The following is a 19,257-nucleotide window of genomic DNA, read 5'->3' as shown; positions in this document are numbered from 1 at the left end:
GTTGGGTACAGTTTCTTCCGTAAGTCCCGTTAATACATATTGAGCCATTGGCATGCTTGATTGGGTGATTGACAGTGTTGGCGTTATATCTAAAGTTGTCATAGGTACCGTTGCCAAGGTGAGAACAGTTTCTACCCCAAGTTCCATTACGACACTGGATATATGTTTGACGGCGGTGTTGTGCAGACGTTTTGTTGGTGGTTTTGTTCAGCAGCCCTGACACCTGTAGCACGACCTTGCTCACAAGGAAGATGAAGCCGTTGGAGGCTCTCTTGTTGAATCCACTAATCTTGACACCGTTCACGAAAACTGCCTGCATTAACAGAAAAACAGACCAGACTCACGGGGTGTTAAATCAGCATCACTAAGATCGAAATCTACTCCAAATACCCTGTATAATATATATAATTTCTGTCAGAACATGCCTAGTACATACCTTCCCATACACCCTGAACTGTGAAATGCATGTTCTATCTACCACAAACCTTCCCATACACCCTGACTTGTCAGGGGTTTGTACCACCTGGCATATACCTTCTCGTAGTTTTAGAGTCATTCAGGTTCAAGAATCTACACGGCAGTGTGACAGGGTTGTTGTGTTCCTTGATCTTGTCATCTTGTCATTGAAATATAGGAATCAACCACAGCACAGCTGTACTTCTAGGTTAGTGTGGTCTAATTATCATAAAAGTACTTGAATCTAGACTATATTATCTGTCCTTCTTGTTTACCTTGGTCTTAGTTGTGATTATAATACTGTAATCTACACCTAGTCTATATTATCTGTCCTTCTTGTTTACCTTGGCCTTAGTGTGGTTAAAGTACAGGAATCGTCCCGACAGCGTCCTCAGTTTCTTGTTTCGGATCAATTCGGATGTGTTGTATGTTCCATTGACGGAGTGGAAGAGGATGAGCTGAGTCAGCAGGGTCTTGTTTCCTGTGATATTTTTAGACAGACCATGGAAGGCCTTGTTGTCTGGGACGAAAAGGGTGAAGTTCCCAGCTGAAACATCATGTAACCGCATAGTCCCATTTTCAAAGGACGAAGGTTTTGTTCACATAATTCTTTTGCCGTTCTTGAAGGAAGAATCCACAGAGCCATGCAGATAAACAAAATTAGCAAACAACTTTACGCAAATCGAAGGAAATTGTAGGGAAATATCGTGAAATATACTTTGTCATTAACCGAGTTGAATCATTACGTCACATTAACAAAAATACAGTGAAACTGCAAACACCCAGATATTCGTGACCAACTCGTATCAAAACCGAAGAATGGGAAAGGGGAAATTATAAAAAAGTGGAGAATAGAAAAGTGGAAATGTAGGAACATAGACTAAGGTTCCATCTCATTACAACTATTTAGGCATCCTTTTTTCATCCCGATTATCATGAAGCAAAGCTGTGAACAATTTAACTTTGAAGGCACATAAGAGTGAGTGAGGTCTGCTTATAAGCGAGTCTGGACCAGACAATCCAGTGATCAACAGCATGAGCACCCATTTGGGCATTTGGGAACCGATGACATGTTTCAACCAAGCCAGCGGGCCTGACCACCCGATCCCGTTAGTCGCCTCTTACAACGAGCATGGGTTACCGAAGGTTCATTCTAACCAGGACCTTCACGGGGTGAAGGCACATAAGCCGTTCTTTGCAATCAAATCACTACAAATAACATTAAAAAATATACAGCCGCTTATACTGTTTATAATATTTGATACATAAATCAAAACAATTTTGGTGTATGGTTCAGAAATATGGCGAGTTGAGAAGAGACCCATCATGGAACAGTTTCAGTCTAAATTCTACCAATTTTGTGTATGTGCTGGAAGACACGTTTCTAATGATGCAGCTATTGTCAGGAAATCATTGTCAGATCAGGGACTCCTTGGTATAATGAGCAGGTTCTCTTAGCCAAGCGGAAACGCAGAGCTGCAGAGAGGAAATGGCGGAAGAGTCGCCTTGAAATTCACCGTCAGTTGTATAAGTCTGAGCGGAACTCTTGTGCTAGGGCTCTTAGAGGAGGCAAATCCAGTTATGGACAACAACTTCTTCTATTTCGTGAGTGCGACGTTTTGTTTGACAAAGGTATCTGTACGAAAAGGTCGCATTCAGTTTTTCATGGAAATATTCATCACCTCTCTGTACTCCAAATGGTTTTAAACTGAAATAAATTTATAAAGCCAAATAGCTGTTCAGAGATAAACATTGGAGCCGTAATGTTAACAAGGCACCTGTCTGAATTTGAATGTCTCGCCTTGCATGACGAGATTTATCCATTAACAATTTTAATTCATGGAATACATTTCTGTTTACTGTGAACTTTATAATGTCAATATATTCCTCGGGAATTTTTTTTTATCCAATTCCCAATTCAATTACGCGCATTCTCAAATCGTGGTGGAGGTTACAGAAAGGGGCGAGTGGTGACAAATGCCTAATTGTGGTTTTCCCTAAAACTATTTCAGACTGTATGTTTGTCAGTATTATATAATCTGCAATAGTCACATGAACCATTCTGAACGTAGCGTGCCCACAAGTATTTATTGAAGTACCTTTCCTTGTGAAGTTAGCTGTCAGGTTGGCTTCGTGAACAAAGTGGGCGAACTTCGTCTCCCCCGGGCTCCTGGCAAGAGGTATGAGCTGTTCAAGTGTGTCCCGCTGGAAGGGAAGAGACATCACAACCCGAGCACTGTGGCTGCCACTAAGCTGATGAGAAGGGTCTTCATTCTGCAGAGTTAATTGCTGGAACTGAGTTGAGACAGTCTTTATATTGCCTGGCGGAAAGTTTATCTAACGTTGGTCTTTTATCTTGAGATTTGATTGGTTGAGAGAATCACGTGGGTGATAAGATTCAGTATATAAAGGCTCGACATATATTTAGAATGATTTGTCTGCAACGAACACATGTTAGATACATGTATTTTATAATTTAGAATGCTGGAACAAATTGTACCTGTCCTTTTATGTGAGAGTTGACAATTCTAATATAAAAACAAATGCTATATAGAATAACAGTGGATCGAAATGTGAGATTATATAACGCTTGGTTAGAGCTTTTGTGATTTGAGATAAAGAGCCGATGTAAACATTTTGATATTGAACTTGGAAAGGGTGGCGGTTCTGACATTAGGTAAAGAAAGGGAGGAGACAGGTCAGATATAAATAGCTATGGTGGAAATAGCTAGGTTGTTCCAATGTTAGATGCATAGAGGATACTAAACGACCTTTCGTGTTATGCCATTTTTATTAAATGAGTTAATGATGTGTATCAAACGACGAAAGCGAGTTGAATACTAAATCTTTCACGAGTTATATAAAAATGGTATTTCACGAAAGCGAGATTAATATTATGTTTATTACTCTCCAACATAAATTGATAGAAACTGCCTACAGTGTGTTGACTCTCAGCTTTCTGCGAGTCCATCAAGGTCTAATACCATTGTGACAGAGGTATTGTACTGTAAACCATTATGACGTCATACGTCCGGCATCAGGTGGTGTTATTACACAATGTATTACACAATGTGTTATTACACAATGTGCAATAATATTGTAGATTTATTAAAGATTGATATCTTCAACGGATGAGAAATAAAGTGTTTTCTCCATACCGAGGCAGACGATAGGTTTATTGACAGTTTTGTAGTTGTCGTTTTCTCCGTATCAAGTTCAGATCTGAGATAAAGAGTAGGTAGAGGGGGTTCCGATGTTGAATAAAAAAGAGGATGGAGTTTTGATATCAAGTGGTTATGATGTTAAAAATGTGGTCAGTGTGGTTCTTACATTAATAAAAAAGAAGATTGGTCAGGTTATGATTTTGAAAAAAAGAAGCTGTGTGTTATTGTGATAATTAATATAGTAGGGTGGATATTGTTCTGATACCTGTTAAATGAGTGAGTGAGTTAAGGTTTACGCCACACTCGCCATAATAGTCGAGTCTGGACCGGGTTACAGTATTTATCTTCAGTAACCCATGCTTCTCGGAAGAGGCGACTAACGGGATCGGGTGGTCAGGCTCGCTGACTTGGTTGACACATGTCATCGGTTCCCAATTGCGCAGATCGATGCTCATGCTGTTGATCAGTGGATTTTCTGGTCCAGACTCGATTATTTGCAGACTGCCGCCATATAGTTGGAATATTGCTGAGTGTGGCGTAAAGCTAAGCCCACTCAATCACTCTGGACCAGACAATCCAGTGATCAACAACATGATCATCGATCTACGCAATTCGGATACGAAGATATGTGTCAACCAAGTCAGCGAGCCTGACCACCCGATCCCGTCAGTCGCCTCTTACGACAAGCAGGGGTTACTGAAGATCAATTCTAACCCGGATCTTCACGGGTGATATCAGTTAAAGAAAAGGTGGGTGTGGCAATATTTTGTGAATAAAGGAGAAAGTGTGTGTGGTTCTGATTTTAAATATAGAGAAGGTGGGTGTAATTATGATATTAATTAAAAAAAAGGTAGGTGTGGTTCCGATGTTTAATAATTAAATTCTGCAGATATCACTTAATACATAGGTGGATATCACTTAAAACCTCCAAGCCTCAGTTTAGTCCCGTTCTACTTTGAACGATATTGTATAGTGAGCATTACCATATGTGTGAACAATGTGCACAGCGGTCCAGCAGACTGCATACTTTCGTGTATGCTGCAAATTCTAAAATACGCTTCGGACAGAACCAAGTCATCAGAAACCAAGTTGATGATCTGGATCACACTTCACAGTTCACTACACCAAATCAGAATCCGTAGTTTATCAAGCAGTTTCAGAGCAGACTGAACCATCTTGCAGCTTTGATTGGATGATTTTGTTTAAGATTTTGTGTGTGTGTGTGTGTGTGTGTGTGTGTGTGTGTGTGTGTGTGTGTGTGTGTGTGTGTGTGTGTGTGTGTGTGTGTGTGTGTGTGTGTGTGTGTCTGTGTGTGTTGTAATGTAATTCCATCTACTGATTAAAACTGAAAACATTTTCAGATATTTAGAGCTGTTTTTTTAACATAATGACATGTTGACTGAGCACAGATACTTGCTGGTGACATTTTGTGCAGACCTGGGGTTGGTCTGTTTAGCTTAGTTAATTTTGATAAATTATGATATTGCTATAGAAGTCACTGGGCAAACATCTGTTTTTGTGTAACCTAGGCTTTTGGGTGTTCCTTTCGCCAGGTCTGTCACCTGTACTTCAGTTACTCACACCGAAAGTTAGCGAGGCACGAGCACCACAAGACAACACTGCAAGGAGTTTCCTGTTTCCTGCCCTAATAAAACAACATCTCAGTGTTGTACCTTACAGAACGGCCAGTTCATATTTCATTTATTCTCGTTTGAAACCTACTTTTTCTGTCGCGCGACGTTTATTGCAGGACTGAAACCATACCATTATAAAATAATGTTCATTTCTCTTCTTGAGATAACAGATCTATATCGACGAAGCATAGTTTTAGGTTTAACCACAGGGGCGTGTCACGCTTAGTAACAACATTAGAAGACATATAGGTATATAGACCCTAGTACTATATAAAAAGGAAAGGGATGTAACGACGGAACCACCCCCTCCTCGATCAAAGTTAGATTTCAACACGTAAACTATTTTTAAGGCCCCGTCGAGGTCTACGGATCGAAAGCGAGATGATTTGCCTACAAAATGAGCTATAAATGGTCACAATCGGATCATTATTTCAAAAGTTATACGCCACGACTCACTGAAAACGGCTACCTTCGCAATTCCAAGCCAAAATCATGGATCACCCAAGACAGCGAAAACTCACCTTTTAAATTCGTTTATTAATTCCAGCCACGTTGACAGCACCTATGTAGGGCAATAATCGATCGGCAGCGGCATTCCACGGGTCTAAAATCTTATTGCAACATCTACAAATGATTTCCTCGACAGTAGGCAGGCATTTTCTCCAAAACCATCGGCAATCATACTCACTTGTCGGCCATAGATGGCCTTGACATTCAGTGTGTGTGAGCATGCGTAATAACTACTGTAGTAGACTTTGATGCAGGAACATGTGTGGCAAGTTGAGGTACCGGACATTCAGTGTGTGTGAGCATGCGTAATAACTATTGTAAGTAGACTTTGATGCAGAAACATGTGTGGCAAGTTGAGGTACCCGACATTCAGTGTGTGTGAGCATGCGTAATAACTACTGAAGTAGACTTTGATGCAAGAACATGTGTGGCAAGTTGAGGTACCGGACATTTAGTGTTTGGATATATGATATAAGTTAAAGAAACAGCGATTAGTGCTGGAACACGATAGATAAGTTGGAGGAAAACACATACGGCCGATGCAGTACCATTTTATTTCAACATTCTACGTGAAGCAGTATTACATCTCTTTCACAGGGGACACGTGAAGATCCGGGTTAGAACTGATCTTCAGTAACAAATGCTTGTCGTAAGAGGCGACTAACGGGATCGGGTGGTTGACACATGTCATCGTATCCCAATTGCATAGATCGATACTCATGCTGTTAATCACTGGATTGTCTGGTCCAGACTCGATTATTTACAGACCGCCGCCATATAGCTGGAATATTGCTGAGTGCGGCGTAAAACTAAACTCACTCACACTCTTTCACAGGTTACTTCTGCTCTACTTCATACAATAGGGCTGCTTGGAAGGTGAAGGACTCCGTTCAGGACGTAGATGACGCCGTTGGTGGCATGAATCACGTTCATGATGCTGACCCTGTTGAACTGGTGCACGTGGCCTGCAATGTATTCCCAACAAAATGGTTTTAGGCCGTTCCAAACAGCACTGGTTGAGTATTAGAAAGCCATGTTGAGAGAGCTTATAAGAATGTTTCCTAAATCGCGTAGGCTCAAATGATTTGGTAAATATCGACGTCTTTTCAGACGTCAAAGAAAATGAAGCACATTCGAAATACTTAGTCTTAAACATTCTTGAAACAGTCAGTCCTTTTCGAGGCATATTCTTGAGAGTCATGCGATAATAATATGCAAATAGAATTACTTGAATCATGACTAACTGATACATAGCCTGTAGGAATACACCTGACATGTCTGCATAGGTCCAGGAATCCAAATGTTAAGACCTTTACTAAAGACTTGATAATAACCAGAGCCATAATATTAGTAAAAATTGTAATAGTAAGCCATTTCTGTGACAGACTTTTGTCATTAGATTTGTTCACAAACAAATGAGTTGCCAATGCAAAACATTGTTTTCCCCTTGAATTGGGGTTAACAGTTTGATGAAAAAATATCCATTCAATATCCAATGATCTCGACCTCGATTATCTTATCACAATCCATTGTCCAATGAAATTGTTGACAGGTCAAAAGAATGCTGTGTAAAAGTCCAAGAAAAAGGTCTGTGCACATGGGTGTGAATTTGTGTTGACTTAATGGTGTAGTGAGAAACGGTTAACCCAGACTATCATGGCCTGTACACAAAGCAGACACAAATATTGTACAGGATTGGGTCTTCAGTGTGTACTGGTTATCATTTTCAATGTGTACTAGCTCTGTCTGTCTCATTTAGTCTCTGATGATATGTGACTCACCGTTCTGCATGGAGACGTGGATGCGGTGTCCCTCCAGAGAGGTGAGCATGTCGTTCTGATGCAGAGAATCGGGGCCGTGGATGCCGTCCAAGATGTGGTACATCATTGTGCCTGAAGAAAACACACCCAGACTTGCAACACTGTGTGTGATATGGTCATTTTATATAGCTGATCTATTTGTGTAGGTAAATACAAATTAAAGAAATACCCAGTTAGTGTCAAGTAACGTGTGAATATTTTGTGGAATATGAACCAAAGAGGTGTACATACTCTTCAGAAAATTGGCCTGCTTGTCAAGGTTGTTTCGGTAGGCCGTCGGGAGGCTGCTGAACGCTGCATTGGTTGGCGCAAGAAGGGTCACTTGGGGTCCTACAGGAAGAGATTATAGGCATTGTGTATTCACGGAAGAGACATGTTCACCAATACGTGTTTGGCCCCAAAGGCAAGGCTATGTTTCAGTTCAATCATTGACAGAATTGTTGTATTACCGTGGCTTATACTAATGAACACGTTAGAAACAAATCTGAAAAACGAATGAAACAAAGGCAAAGTTAAAGCAAAGACTGACATTCTGTCTTCAAGAAGTAAATGTGTTACTTACTGTCGATCTCGCTCCAGGCTCCAGTTTTCATCAAGTCCACAATCAAGGTGCTGTACTGACCATAGCTCTGACTTAAAACATGTGCTATACTGCCATGCGTCATATTGCCATGAGTACCGTTGCCATTCATAGTGCAGTTGACACCCAAGGTTCCGTTGGGGCAGATTGTGCCGTTGCCATGGTAAGTGCAGTTGACGCCAAAGGTCCCGTTGGGGCAAATTGAGCCGTTGCCATGCTGGATTAGATGATTGACAGTGTTGGCATTATATGTGAAGTTTCCATGGGTACCGTTGCCATGGACGATACAGTTTCTCCCGTAAGTCCCGTTTATGCATCCTGAGAAATTGGCATGCTGGATTGGGTACTTGGTGAAGTTTCCATGGGTACCGTTGCCATGGAGGGTACAGTTTCTCCCGTAAGTCCCGTTAATGCATCCTGAGAAATTGGCATGCTGGATTGGGTAATTGGTGAAGTTTCCATGTGTACCGTTGCCATGTTGGGTACAGTTTCTCCCGTAAGTCCCGTTAATGCATCCTGAGAAATTGGCATGCTGGATTGGGTACTTGGTGAAGTTTCCATGGGTACCGTTGCCATGCCGGGTACAGTTTCTCCCGTAAGTCCCGTTAATGCATCCTGAGAAATTGGCATGCTGGATTGGGTGACTGGTGAAGTTTCCATGTGTACCGTTGCCATGGAGAGTACAGTGTCTCCCGTAAGTCCCGTTAATGCATCCTGAGAAATTGGCAAGCTGGATTTGGTGATTGGTGAAGTTTCCATGTGTACCGTTGCCAAGGTGGGTGCAGTTTCTCCCGTAAGTCCCGTTAATGCATCCTGATAAATTGGCATGCTGGATTGGGTGATTGGTGAAGTTTCCATGAGTACCGTTGCCATTGTTTGTGCAGTTTCTCCCGTAAGTCCCGTTAATGCATATTGAGCCATTGGCATGTTGGATTGGGCGATTGACAGTGTTGACGCTATGGGTGAAGTTTCCATTGGTACCATTGCCAAGGTGACTGCAGTTTCTACCCAAAGTGCCATTACGACACAGGACATATGCTTGACGGCGGAATTGTCCAGACGTTTTGTTGTTGGTTTTGTTGAGCAGTCCTGATCCGTTTAGCACGACCTTGCTGACAAGGAAGATGAAACCGTTGGAGGCTCTCTTGTTGAATCCCGTGATATTGACACCGTTCACGAACACTGCCTGCATTAACGAAAAAAAGGAGAGAATAGAATGCCTATGCTGTAAATCAGTATGGCCAAGGTCGAAATCTGCAGTGAGTGTTGTGTACCTTGGTCTTATGGTAGGCAGTGCAGTGTGGTCTTTGTGTCGTTGAAACAGAGTAATCTACTCAAAAGTGCCTGTTATTCTTGTTTGCCTTGGTTTAAATATCATTAAAGTAAATGAATTCACATATCAGCGTCTGTTGTCCTTGTTAACCTTGGTCTTAGTTGGATTAAAGAACAGGAATCTCCAATATACTTTCTGTCGTTCTTGTTTACCTTGGTCTTAGTGTGATTATAATACTGGACTCGCCGCTATAGTATTTGTGGTCCTTGTTTACCTTGGTCTTAGTGCGGTTAAAGAACAGGAATCTCCACTTATATTGTTCTGTCGTTCTTGTTTACCATGGTCTTAGTTTGGTTAAAGAACATGAATCTCCAGTATATTTTCTGTCGTTCTTGTTTTACCTTGGTGTTAGTGTGGTTAAAGAACAGTAATCTCCACTACATTATCTGACGTCCTTATTTACCTTGGTCTTAGCGTGATTATGATACTGGAATCTCCACTTTAGTATTTGTCGTTCTTGCTTACCTTAGTCTTGGTGTGGTTAAAGTACAGGAATCTTCCAGACAGCGTCCTCAGTTTCTTGTTTCGGATCAATTCGGATCTGTTGTAAGTTCCATTGACGGAGTGGAAGAGGATGAGCTGTCTCAGCAGGGTCTTGTTTCCTGTGATGTTTCTTGGCAGACCATGGAATGCCTTATTGTCTGGGACGAACAGGGTGAAGTTCCCAGCTGAAACAACAAGTAACGGGATAGCCTCATATTCAACAAAAGAAGCAAAGTTTCATACGCATGTGCTTGGCATCGATGTTAAATGGCAAATACAACATGTGTTCGATAAATACGAGAGCGGCTGCCCTACTGAAGGCATCTGTCACAAAGAAACCACTTGTTCCTGAAAATGTGTACTGCGTCAGTAAAATCTTTCGTTTTTAGTCTATTAATGTTTGATAAACCAATTCCATCAGCATTTATTTCCGTATTTTGATAAAAGAAGCTAGCCTTTACAGTAAACTATTGCATAATTCCAGCATAGAAAACAATGGCAAACGTTTCCCTTTACAAATAATGTTTGATCTCTTATTAAAACTAGGGCTATGCAATACTACCGGTAAACCGGTAGATATCGGTACAGTATCTCGCGATATTATCGCGATATGGTTCAGATTCTGCAATATATTGGGTCATCCAGATTTAGCTCCCTTTGAATTATCTGCCCTTGATTTCCATGTAACATTTTACAATTGGAAGTGACATTATAAGTGGCTCCAAAAGTGCCATATATTCTACCAAATGCTTTACGTTTTGTGCGTTTGAATTGTTTTATTTTGAGGAATTAAGTGGCCTGAAAAGGACCGTTTGTTTATTTGGACTTATTAGTAGAGGCTCTGGGTCTGAGTGACCATATTACAAATCACAATTGTTTTTTTTGTATATTTCATAATGGGACATATGATATCAATTTATCATAAATGTCTAAGTCTCAGTTTTGTAGGACTGTATAATGACATTCTAGTCAAGGTTCTTAGTTACTGGATTTTAAGCTCAACTAGTTAAAACTAAATCATGTGTTTGTTTCATTTTGCAATAGTTCATGTAAACACATGTTTATATTGGAGTTGAATCTGAATGAATCACTGACATACAGTAACAATAATTACACACTACATTGAAGTGCATTCTGTTGAAGCAAACAACACTGACGCTGAAATTCATGTTATACTATTATCTTTATCATTATGTTGCAATACTTCAATCAAACATTCCACGTTAAGGTTCTATATCATTTTATCTATCTGCAAACGATTGGCATACAACCATACACAATGGGGACGGGGAGCCTGAAAGTATGTTGTAACAGCAACTAAGAACAGCAACTAAGAAGATGATGTCGCACACAGAGAGCTACTATGAATTTATGATGTACGCACTTGGGCAGAAACCTTCCAGTCAATATATCACATATGTATTGCTATATCTCTTAAATTATTACAATATATCGCAATATAAAACAAAATACATGTGCAAAGATCTACTACATCTATCTAATCTTTCTCTTAAAGAATCTTCAAATCTTTAATCGTTGTCTATAAAAGTAATAATAAAGCACCAGTTAAGAATATATTTTATAGCACGACTTGTGATAAAAATACCTTTTGAATCGTCTGAAGATATGAATGCTATAACCATCTTTGGTGATCACTTCTCTCATGCACTGCATATGTAGCTTCGATTTATAACAACTTATGAAGTACGATATGTCGAACTTAGTTATTTTCCTCTCAGTATTCAAGATGGATATTAAAGTAAAATAAGTTTGTAAATTTGTTATCCACATGCCCAGTTCTTTTCGTGCATTCTCATTGGTTTGTCGTATTTTCGCGCATAAGAATCATGGACAAATCTTCTTCGAGGTTACAGAAAGGAGCGAGTGTTGACAAGTGGCAGATCCCTTATCCCCTTGCCTAATTGTGCCTTTCCCCAACACAATTTAGACTGTATTAGTATTGTATAATCTTCACAGGCAAAAGTAAATCTACGACACTGACATGGATATGCCATCGACATTGAACCACTCTGAACGAAGCCTGTCATATAGCTGCATTGAATTACCTTTCCTTGTGAAGTTAGCTGTCAGGTTGGCTTCGTGAACAAAGTGGGCGAACTTCGTCGCCCCCAGGCTCTTGGCAAGAGGTATGAGCTGTTTAAGTGTGTCCCGTTGGAAGGGAAGAGACGTCACCACCCCGAGCACCGTGGCCGCCACTAAGCTGATGAGAAGGGTCTTCATTCTGCAGGAACAACTGCTGAAACTGAGTTAAAACAGTCTTTATATTGCCTGGCGGAAAGTTTATCTTGCGTTGGTCTTTTATCTTGAGATTTGATTGGTCAAGAGAATCACATGGTTGATAAGAATCGGTATATAAAGGCACGACATATATTTAGAATTATCTTTCTGTAACGAACACATGTTAGATACATGTATTTCATAATTCCGAATACTTGAACAAATTGTACCTGTCCTTTTATGTGAGAGCCGAGAGTTCTGGTATCAACTAAAACCTGGGGTGATGTGCAGTGAATTGAGATGATTGTGATATCATACATGGGGTAGAGTGTAAGAGGCGATGGAAACAGATTTGATTTCAAACTTTGAAAGGGTGGTGGTTCTGACATTAGGTAAAGAGAGGGAGAAGACATGTCAGATATATATAGATTAGGTGGAGTTGGTAATGAGATAAAGAATGGGTGGACACAATTCCAATGATAAGTAAACAGAAGGTGAAGGTAGTTTTGATATTATAAAAACAGAAGGTGCAAGTTGCTCTGATATTAGATACAATGTTTTGTGTGGGCTCATGCTGGTTTTTTTTAAATTTTGGACGGTGATAGTTTTCTTTATATACCTTTCAGATATGAGAGTAAAAATGAAAGAAGGCGGTCCTAATATTAGATGAAGAGTGGATGGAGTTTGTTCTCATATAAGTTATAGAGACGGTGGATGTTGCTCTGATATCAAATAAAGAGACGGTGGGTGTGTTTCTGATATCAAATAAAGAGACGGCTGGTGTGGTTCTCAGATTAAATAAAAAGGGTGTGGTTCTGATCTTAACTATAAAGAAGTTGGGTGTGATTCTAAAATTATAATTAGAGACGTTAGGTACGGTTCTTATATTACATGGAGTGACAGTGGGTGTGGTTTTCATATTAAATAGACACACCTACACCCTCATGCACACGCACACCTACTCAAGGAATGTTGCTAAACGCGTCCAAAACCATACGATCATAGATTTCTTGAGATACCTTATCTACACTGACAATACTACAGGTCGGGTTGTAAACCTACTCATCAGACGTGACATTGCAGGAATGTTGTTACAAAGGTGCCTAAAACCATACTTTTATAAAACATTCGCATTTACACTGACTAAACTATGTTTCAGTTTTTGACTAGAAACAATAACGTCTGTGAAATACTACTGAAATAGACAGCAAGGAGTTATAACACACTGACAGCCAAAATACAATGTTAGCTACACCTAGCAATATTCCAGCTATATAGCGGTGGTCTGTAAATAATCGAGTCTGGACCAGACAATCCAGTGATTGACATCATCAACGTCTATCAAAGTCAAAGATGTTTATTGTACAAAAGGCCTCCGGCCCATATACATTGGAGTTATACATATACATTATACATATGGTGCAATAAGTAGTAATTAGTGATCCAAACAGCAAATCATGATACAGGCAGTACATTATGTACATGTAGTGAAATACGATGGAGCTACAAAACTTTTTATCAGATTGTTACGTTTAATAAGAGCATAATTGATCTAGTACGACAGCTTTATTATTACATGCTGGTCAGTTGATGAAAGAAGTAGTTTAAATGCTAATGTAGGTGGCTTACATAGATAATATTCAGCTATATATTTCGTATGCAAATCTTTATACAAAGGACATACAAGTAAAACATGGATTTCATTTTCCACATCTATCTATTACACAGTGGGCACATTCTCTTGCATCGTTCAATATAAAAACGTCTAATATTAAAAACGACAGATATTTCTCCGGCTGGAGTAGTGATTTGTATATTCTATAAGAGTTGTACCGTGAACCATTATCTATTACTGAATACCATTTTTGATTAAACATATTAAGACTTCTTTCTCGAAACTGAGTTAAAATCAAACTTGCATCACCAACTGACTGACTTTCTGACATAAGATGCCCACGTCACTTTACCAATGTTGTCCAAATGAACAAGCATGTTATAAGCCTTTTTGGGTAATCTATGTTCTTGCATACACAATATCTTAAACCAGAATTTTATACATCGAATATGAGCATTTATATACAGGGGATACCTCCCACATTCACCGTACACCATACAATTCGGTGTAGATGGTCCTACATTTAAAAATTCTTACTGACCATGAGATGTACTTTTTCTATGCATCCATATCTCTGGAATCCCTAAATCTCGGATCCATACAAAAGAATAGGCTGAATTTGACAATCAAATAGTTTAAAGTAAATACTGGGCTGATAAAAGACTTATCAATGCTTTCTTAGCTTTCAATGATAATTCAGTAACAGATGTTTTCCAGTTCATAGCAGATGTAAACTTAATACCAACATAAGTGTAATGATCAGAGACAATAACAGGTTAGTCATTAAAGGACCACCTTTCTTTAGAAGATATCCGACCACCTTTTCTAAATATAACAATATTAGTTTATCTAGATTAACGGATAAATCCCATGTTTTAGTATACCGTTCCAAAATATTTAACTGGGTTTGTAGTCCAACTACAGATTCTGATAAAAGAATTACGTCATCAGCAAATAAAAGAATAAAAAGTTCTAAGAGATCTGGAAACATTTGGATGCCATGCTTACCATTTGCGATAATATCGTAGTACAATTCGTTGATAAACAGGGAAAATAGAATTGGACTCACAACACATCCTTGTCTTAAGCCAACGGGGCAGTCGAAAAAATCAGTCTTATCATCACCACAACGTACACAAGCTATCACACTAGTATACATTGCTTTTAAAATTGAATACATTCTACCTTTCAGGCCAGCAATACTTAAAGAAGATCACAATTTAGAACGATTGACAGAATCAAATGCTTTACGGAAATCAACGAAAGCTACATATAATTCACGCTTACGACGGGATAGACATTTCTGGGCTAGTCCAAATAGTGTAAAGATGTGATCAGAAGTTGAATATTTCTTTCTAAAGCCTGCTTGTGATTCGGGAATGTTATCTGTCATACTTGCCCATTTAATGAGTCTGTTATTTAGAACAGATGTAAAGACTTTACCTAACATACTCATAAGGGAAATTCCTCTATAATTATCTGGATTGGTGACATCACCTTTCTTATGTAAGGGAACAATAATGGATCGCGCCCAACCACGGGGGAAAATACCATTTTCAAACAATGTATTAAAACACTTATTCAAAAAGGGCATGGTAACAAACTCTGAACTTTTAAGCATTTCCATCAGAACAAGGGAAAGACCAGCTGATTTTCCATTTTTCAAATGCAATAACGCTTCTGATATTTCATTACCTGTTATGGGTGAGTCTAATACAAGTGATTCGACGTCTGACATATCTGCAGTTAAAATATCTAGTGTTGCATCATCCTGCAAAGGGCAATCATCAAAAGAATCATTAAAAACAAAATCATTATGAAATACATTTTTAAAATGATTTAACCATTCCGCTTTCGGAAATACATTTTTTCGTGTTGGTCGACTTTTTAAATATCTGATTCGTTTCCAAAATGAGGTCGGGCTTTTTGTTGCCTTTGTTAAAGGGGAAGTGTACACGATAAAATCACATTTATTCTTATGTGAACCAAACTGAAATATTTTAATTATTTAATATCACTGTTTGAGATGATACACTCATTTTTCTTACAATAACAGTAAAACCCTCAAAATAAGTGCTGAAATGTTATGCCATTATGCGGCCCTAAATGCCGAGCTAAACAGGTCAGAGTTACCGCCCTTTGATTATGACGCAATTGGTGCCACTTGATTTTAGACTGGTCTCCTGTCTAGTCCCAAATCAAAAAATAATAATACTGAAATTAATCACGTGAGAAAAGTTTGTGAAAATACGAAAGAAGCATAAGAACTGAAAATGTAATCAGCAGGACAGATTGATAAGTAGTAGTTACATCACCTTAACACGAGTGATTGGCTTGGTTACCTCACAGTTTTGTGTGGCTTTGATTGACAGGAGAATTGACACGAGGGGCAGAGCCCCGAGTTGTCAAATTCTCCTGTCAATCAAAGCCACACAAAACTGTGAGGTAACTGAGCCAATCACGAGTGTGCAGTGATGTAACTCACTTGTACCATACTTTGACGTCGCAAACTGGATGTGAGGTAAATTTTGAATTTCCCGCCACTTTTCAGTTTGTCCTGGCGATAAAACAGTAAATAACGAAAATGTCGAGTTCGAACGTGACCGATTGTTGGGATACTGATATTGACGACATTACAATAGGTCAGAAGTTCGTAATGGAGGCACGTAAAGTGGATGGTACTCTTTACCAAGCCAAAACTTTATACTTGATAATGACGGGACTACTCAGAAGCATTAGAGAACAAGGAAACTTTATAAATTTCTTGAATGTGAAACGAGATGACTGTTTGCCATTTCGTCGAGTGTTAAGTGCACATATGACGAAAATTATACTTCTCAAGGTATATCGGAACAGTTGTCAAACAGGCCGAACCACTGACAGATGACAGTGAAATAAAATGTAAAACAATGTGCGAGTCATTCATTGCCTTTTGTGGGCGTGACCTATGTCAGCTAATGACTGAGCAGCAAGGGGAGGGGCTTGCAAAACTATAGGTTACACTTCACTTGGGATCAAAGGCACCGACGTCAAAGTATGCTACAATGTGTATTTTCATTCATAGCCTCACCTCAATGAAAATACTAAATATGTGTAACAATGTTGACGTACGTATGACATCACTATCGGGAAGTGACACTCTCAAAATGGCGTGTTCACTGACACGAGTACACCGGATTTTTCGACGGAAAATTTCGTTGTTTCAAGCAACGTATATACATAAATGTGACATGTAAGTAGTCCGAAACATTCTGACAATCTGCTGGTTGTTATTTTCCTTTCGTTTTCATTGTGACCAGGGGTGGAGAATTTCCATCGTGGGTGTTCGTGTGTTTGCGTCAATCATGGCGTCACGCTTTCAGAAACTATAATATGTTGTGATGAATCTCGAAAATCATTGGAATACACCTATTTTATTTAACTACCGCTTGCTACTATACCATTCCCGTGCATGGTATAAAACTAATGAGCAAGTGTATGCAACAAAAGTAGGCGAACAGATACACAGTGTAAAATCTGAGATTGACTTTGATTTACATTTCAAACAAGTGGTCCTTTCCCAGCGCGGCATCTGATTTATTTCGTTAGATTTCACTGAAACACTTGGTACTGGTGACAAAGACCATTTGTCATTATATTTTGAGCTGTATGAGGAATTCTGGGATTAGTGTAAGTGCACGTGTGACGGTATTTTATAAACACTCTGCAATATGGCTGAAAATTCACTTTGACGTTAACTGTGCGTATTTTCAAAAAACATTCTCAGCGATTCTCTAGCTGTTGTATCGACAATGTTTCAGAACGAGCATTGGTGATTCGATCAAAAAATTTTTTAAAAATACCGCTGATCACAATGATACGGGTTCTTGGGTGTGTTTTTTTTTGTCTCTTAAATTCAATTCTCCCAGCAAAATTTGACATTTGAATTATGACATCAATACTATAAATTACGCAAAACACAGTGAATGGGGATTTCGTAATCTGTCCAAACTGGCCAGATTTACGATGCATGTAATTTTCAGTATACATGTAAACTCTGTCAAAAAAGAAACGCAACCCCTGTATTTTAGAGATTTTGATCTGAAGTTTTAAGACGACACAGCATTTTTATTATTTAAGACAGAAGTCTGAAATTTGGCAGAATAATAACCAAGATGGGCATGTTTAAAATTGTCATTTCAAAAGTCATCTCACAGACACCAGTTTGTCACCAGGGGGGCGTCTTTCTCAGTATCTCGTATGAGCACCACGAGCTGCAATCACTGCACGGCATCTCCTTGGACAAGAACGGATAAGCCGCCGGATTCTTTCCTGGGGAATGGCTCTCCACTCCTCCTGCAGTGCAATGCAGCGTCTGTGGCGGCGGCTGACGTTGACGTACGCGTCGACCCAGAGTATCCCACAGGTGTTCAATAGGGTTGAGGTCTGGTGATTTAGAGGGCTATGGCAAGACATTGACGTTGGAATTCTGCAGAAAGTTCATTGTTGCACGTGCAGTATGAGGCCGGGCGTTGTCTGGTTGAAAAATCTGTGTCTGTTGGTCAATAATCGGGAGAAGGTGAGGCTGTAATACGTGGTTGATGTAACGTTGGGCTGTCAGGTTCCTTCAACGATCACCAAGTCTGATTTCTGGTTGTATGAGATGGATCCCCAAACCATAACGCTTTCTCCGCCAAATCTGTCCCCCTGTCGGACGCAGATGGGCGCAAACGTTCATGACGTCTCCTATACACACGTTTTCTTCCGTCGTGATGTTGCAAAAGAAAACGGGATTCATCAGAAAACCAGATGCGCCTCCAGTTTTGTAAAGTCCATATCCTTACGTTGTTGCACCACCTGAGTCGTCGGCGGAGATGTAGGGGCGTAGTACAGGTCCAACAACTGGTCTACAGGCACGTAAACCCGCTTCTTTCAGACGGTTCCTAATCGTTTGAGCTGACACTCTCCTCAAACCTGGTATTTGTGTGGCAGTCACGGTTGGTAGGGCATGCCGATTACGCAGGTGATGGACCCGGATGTACCGATCTTGAAGGGGGGTCGTGATTCTTGGCCTTCCACTTCTCGGGCGATCGTTGGTCAAATTGAAGTTGTTGTAGCGGCTCCAAAGTCGGGATATCGTTGTTTTGTGAACATTTAGGTGCCGTGCAACAGTTCCAAAACTTTCTCCGGCTTGAACACGACCAATGGCGATATTTCGGTCGGCAGCACTCAATCGTGGCATTTTTCACACAGCTTTTCATGCGACAAATGAATGAATATAATACGAAAGCACATGGGCTTTTATACACCCCTACATTAACTGCCATTTTCATGATTTGCATGTGTTTTTTTTGTGCGAAGTCACCATGAGGGTCATTTCATGCGTTGTGACGGAATAAGCAATAAAATACACTTATGCGTACAAATGCAGTTGTTTGGATGGTA

General features: G+C 39.8%; 1 protein-coding gene across 1 annotated transcript; it reads right to left on the bottom strand.

Moving 5' to 3' along the window:
* Positions 1-6,493: 6,493 nt before the first annotated feature.
* On the bottom strand, positions 6,494-8,503 carry LOC124264656 (transforming growth factor-beta-induced protein ig-h3-like). The gene is made up of 4 exons (XM_046699393.1): positions 8,147-8,503; positions 7,816-7,914; positions 7,546-7,656; positions 6,494-6,729 (listed from the first exon to the last, which is right to left on the bottom strand). Exons 1-4 carry the CDS (start codon positions 8,274-8,276, stop codon positions 6,617-6,619), a joined length of 453 nt encoding a protein of 150 aa, XP_046555349.1. The 5' UTR covers positions 8,277-8,503; the 3' UTR covers positions 6,494-6,616.
* Between the last annotated feature and the right edge of the window lie 10,754 nt (positions 8,504-19,257).

This window comes from Haliotis rubra, unplaced genomic scaffold (assembly GCF_003918875.1).
Source record: "Haliotis rubra isolate DU_JTF1 unplaced genomic scaffold, ASM391887v1 Scf935, whole genome shotgun sequence".
NCBI classification, from domain to species: domain Eukaryota; kingdom Metazoa; phylum Mollusca; class Gastropoda; order Lepetellida; family Haliotidae; genus Haliotis; species Haliotis rubra.
The sequence above is the reverse complement of the archived record's forward strand: the minus strand, read 5'-3'. Positions and strand labels throughout refer to the sequence as shown.

Coding starts and splice junctions, on each gene's coding strand:
- LOC124264656 (XM_046699393.1), bottom strand. CDS start 8,276: ATGAATGGCAACGGTACTCATGGCAATATGACGCATGGCAGTATAGCA. Junction 7,915..8,146: donor AGCCTGGAGCGAGATCGACA/GTAAGTAACACA, acceptor CTCTTCCTGTAG/GACCCCAAGTGACCCTTCTT. Junction 6,730..7,545: donor CCACGTCTCCATGCAGAACG/GTGAGTCACATA, acceptor AATACATTGCAG/GCCACGTGCACCAGTTCAAC.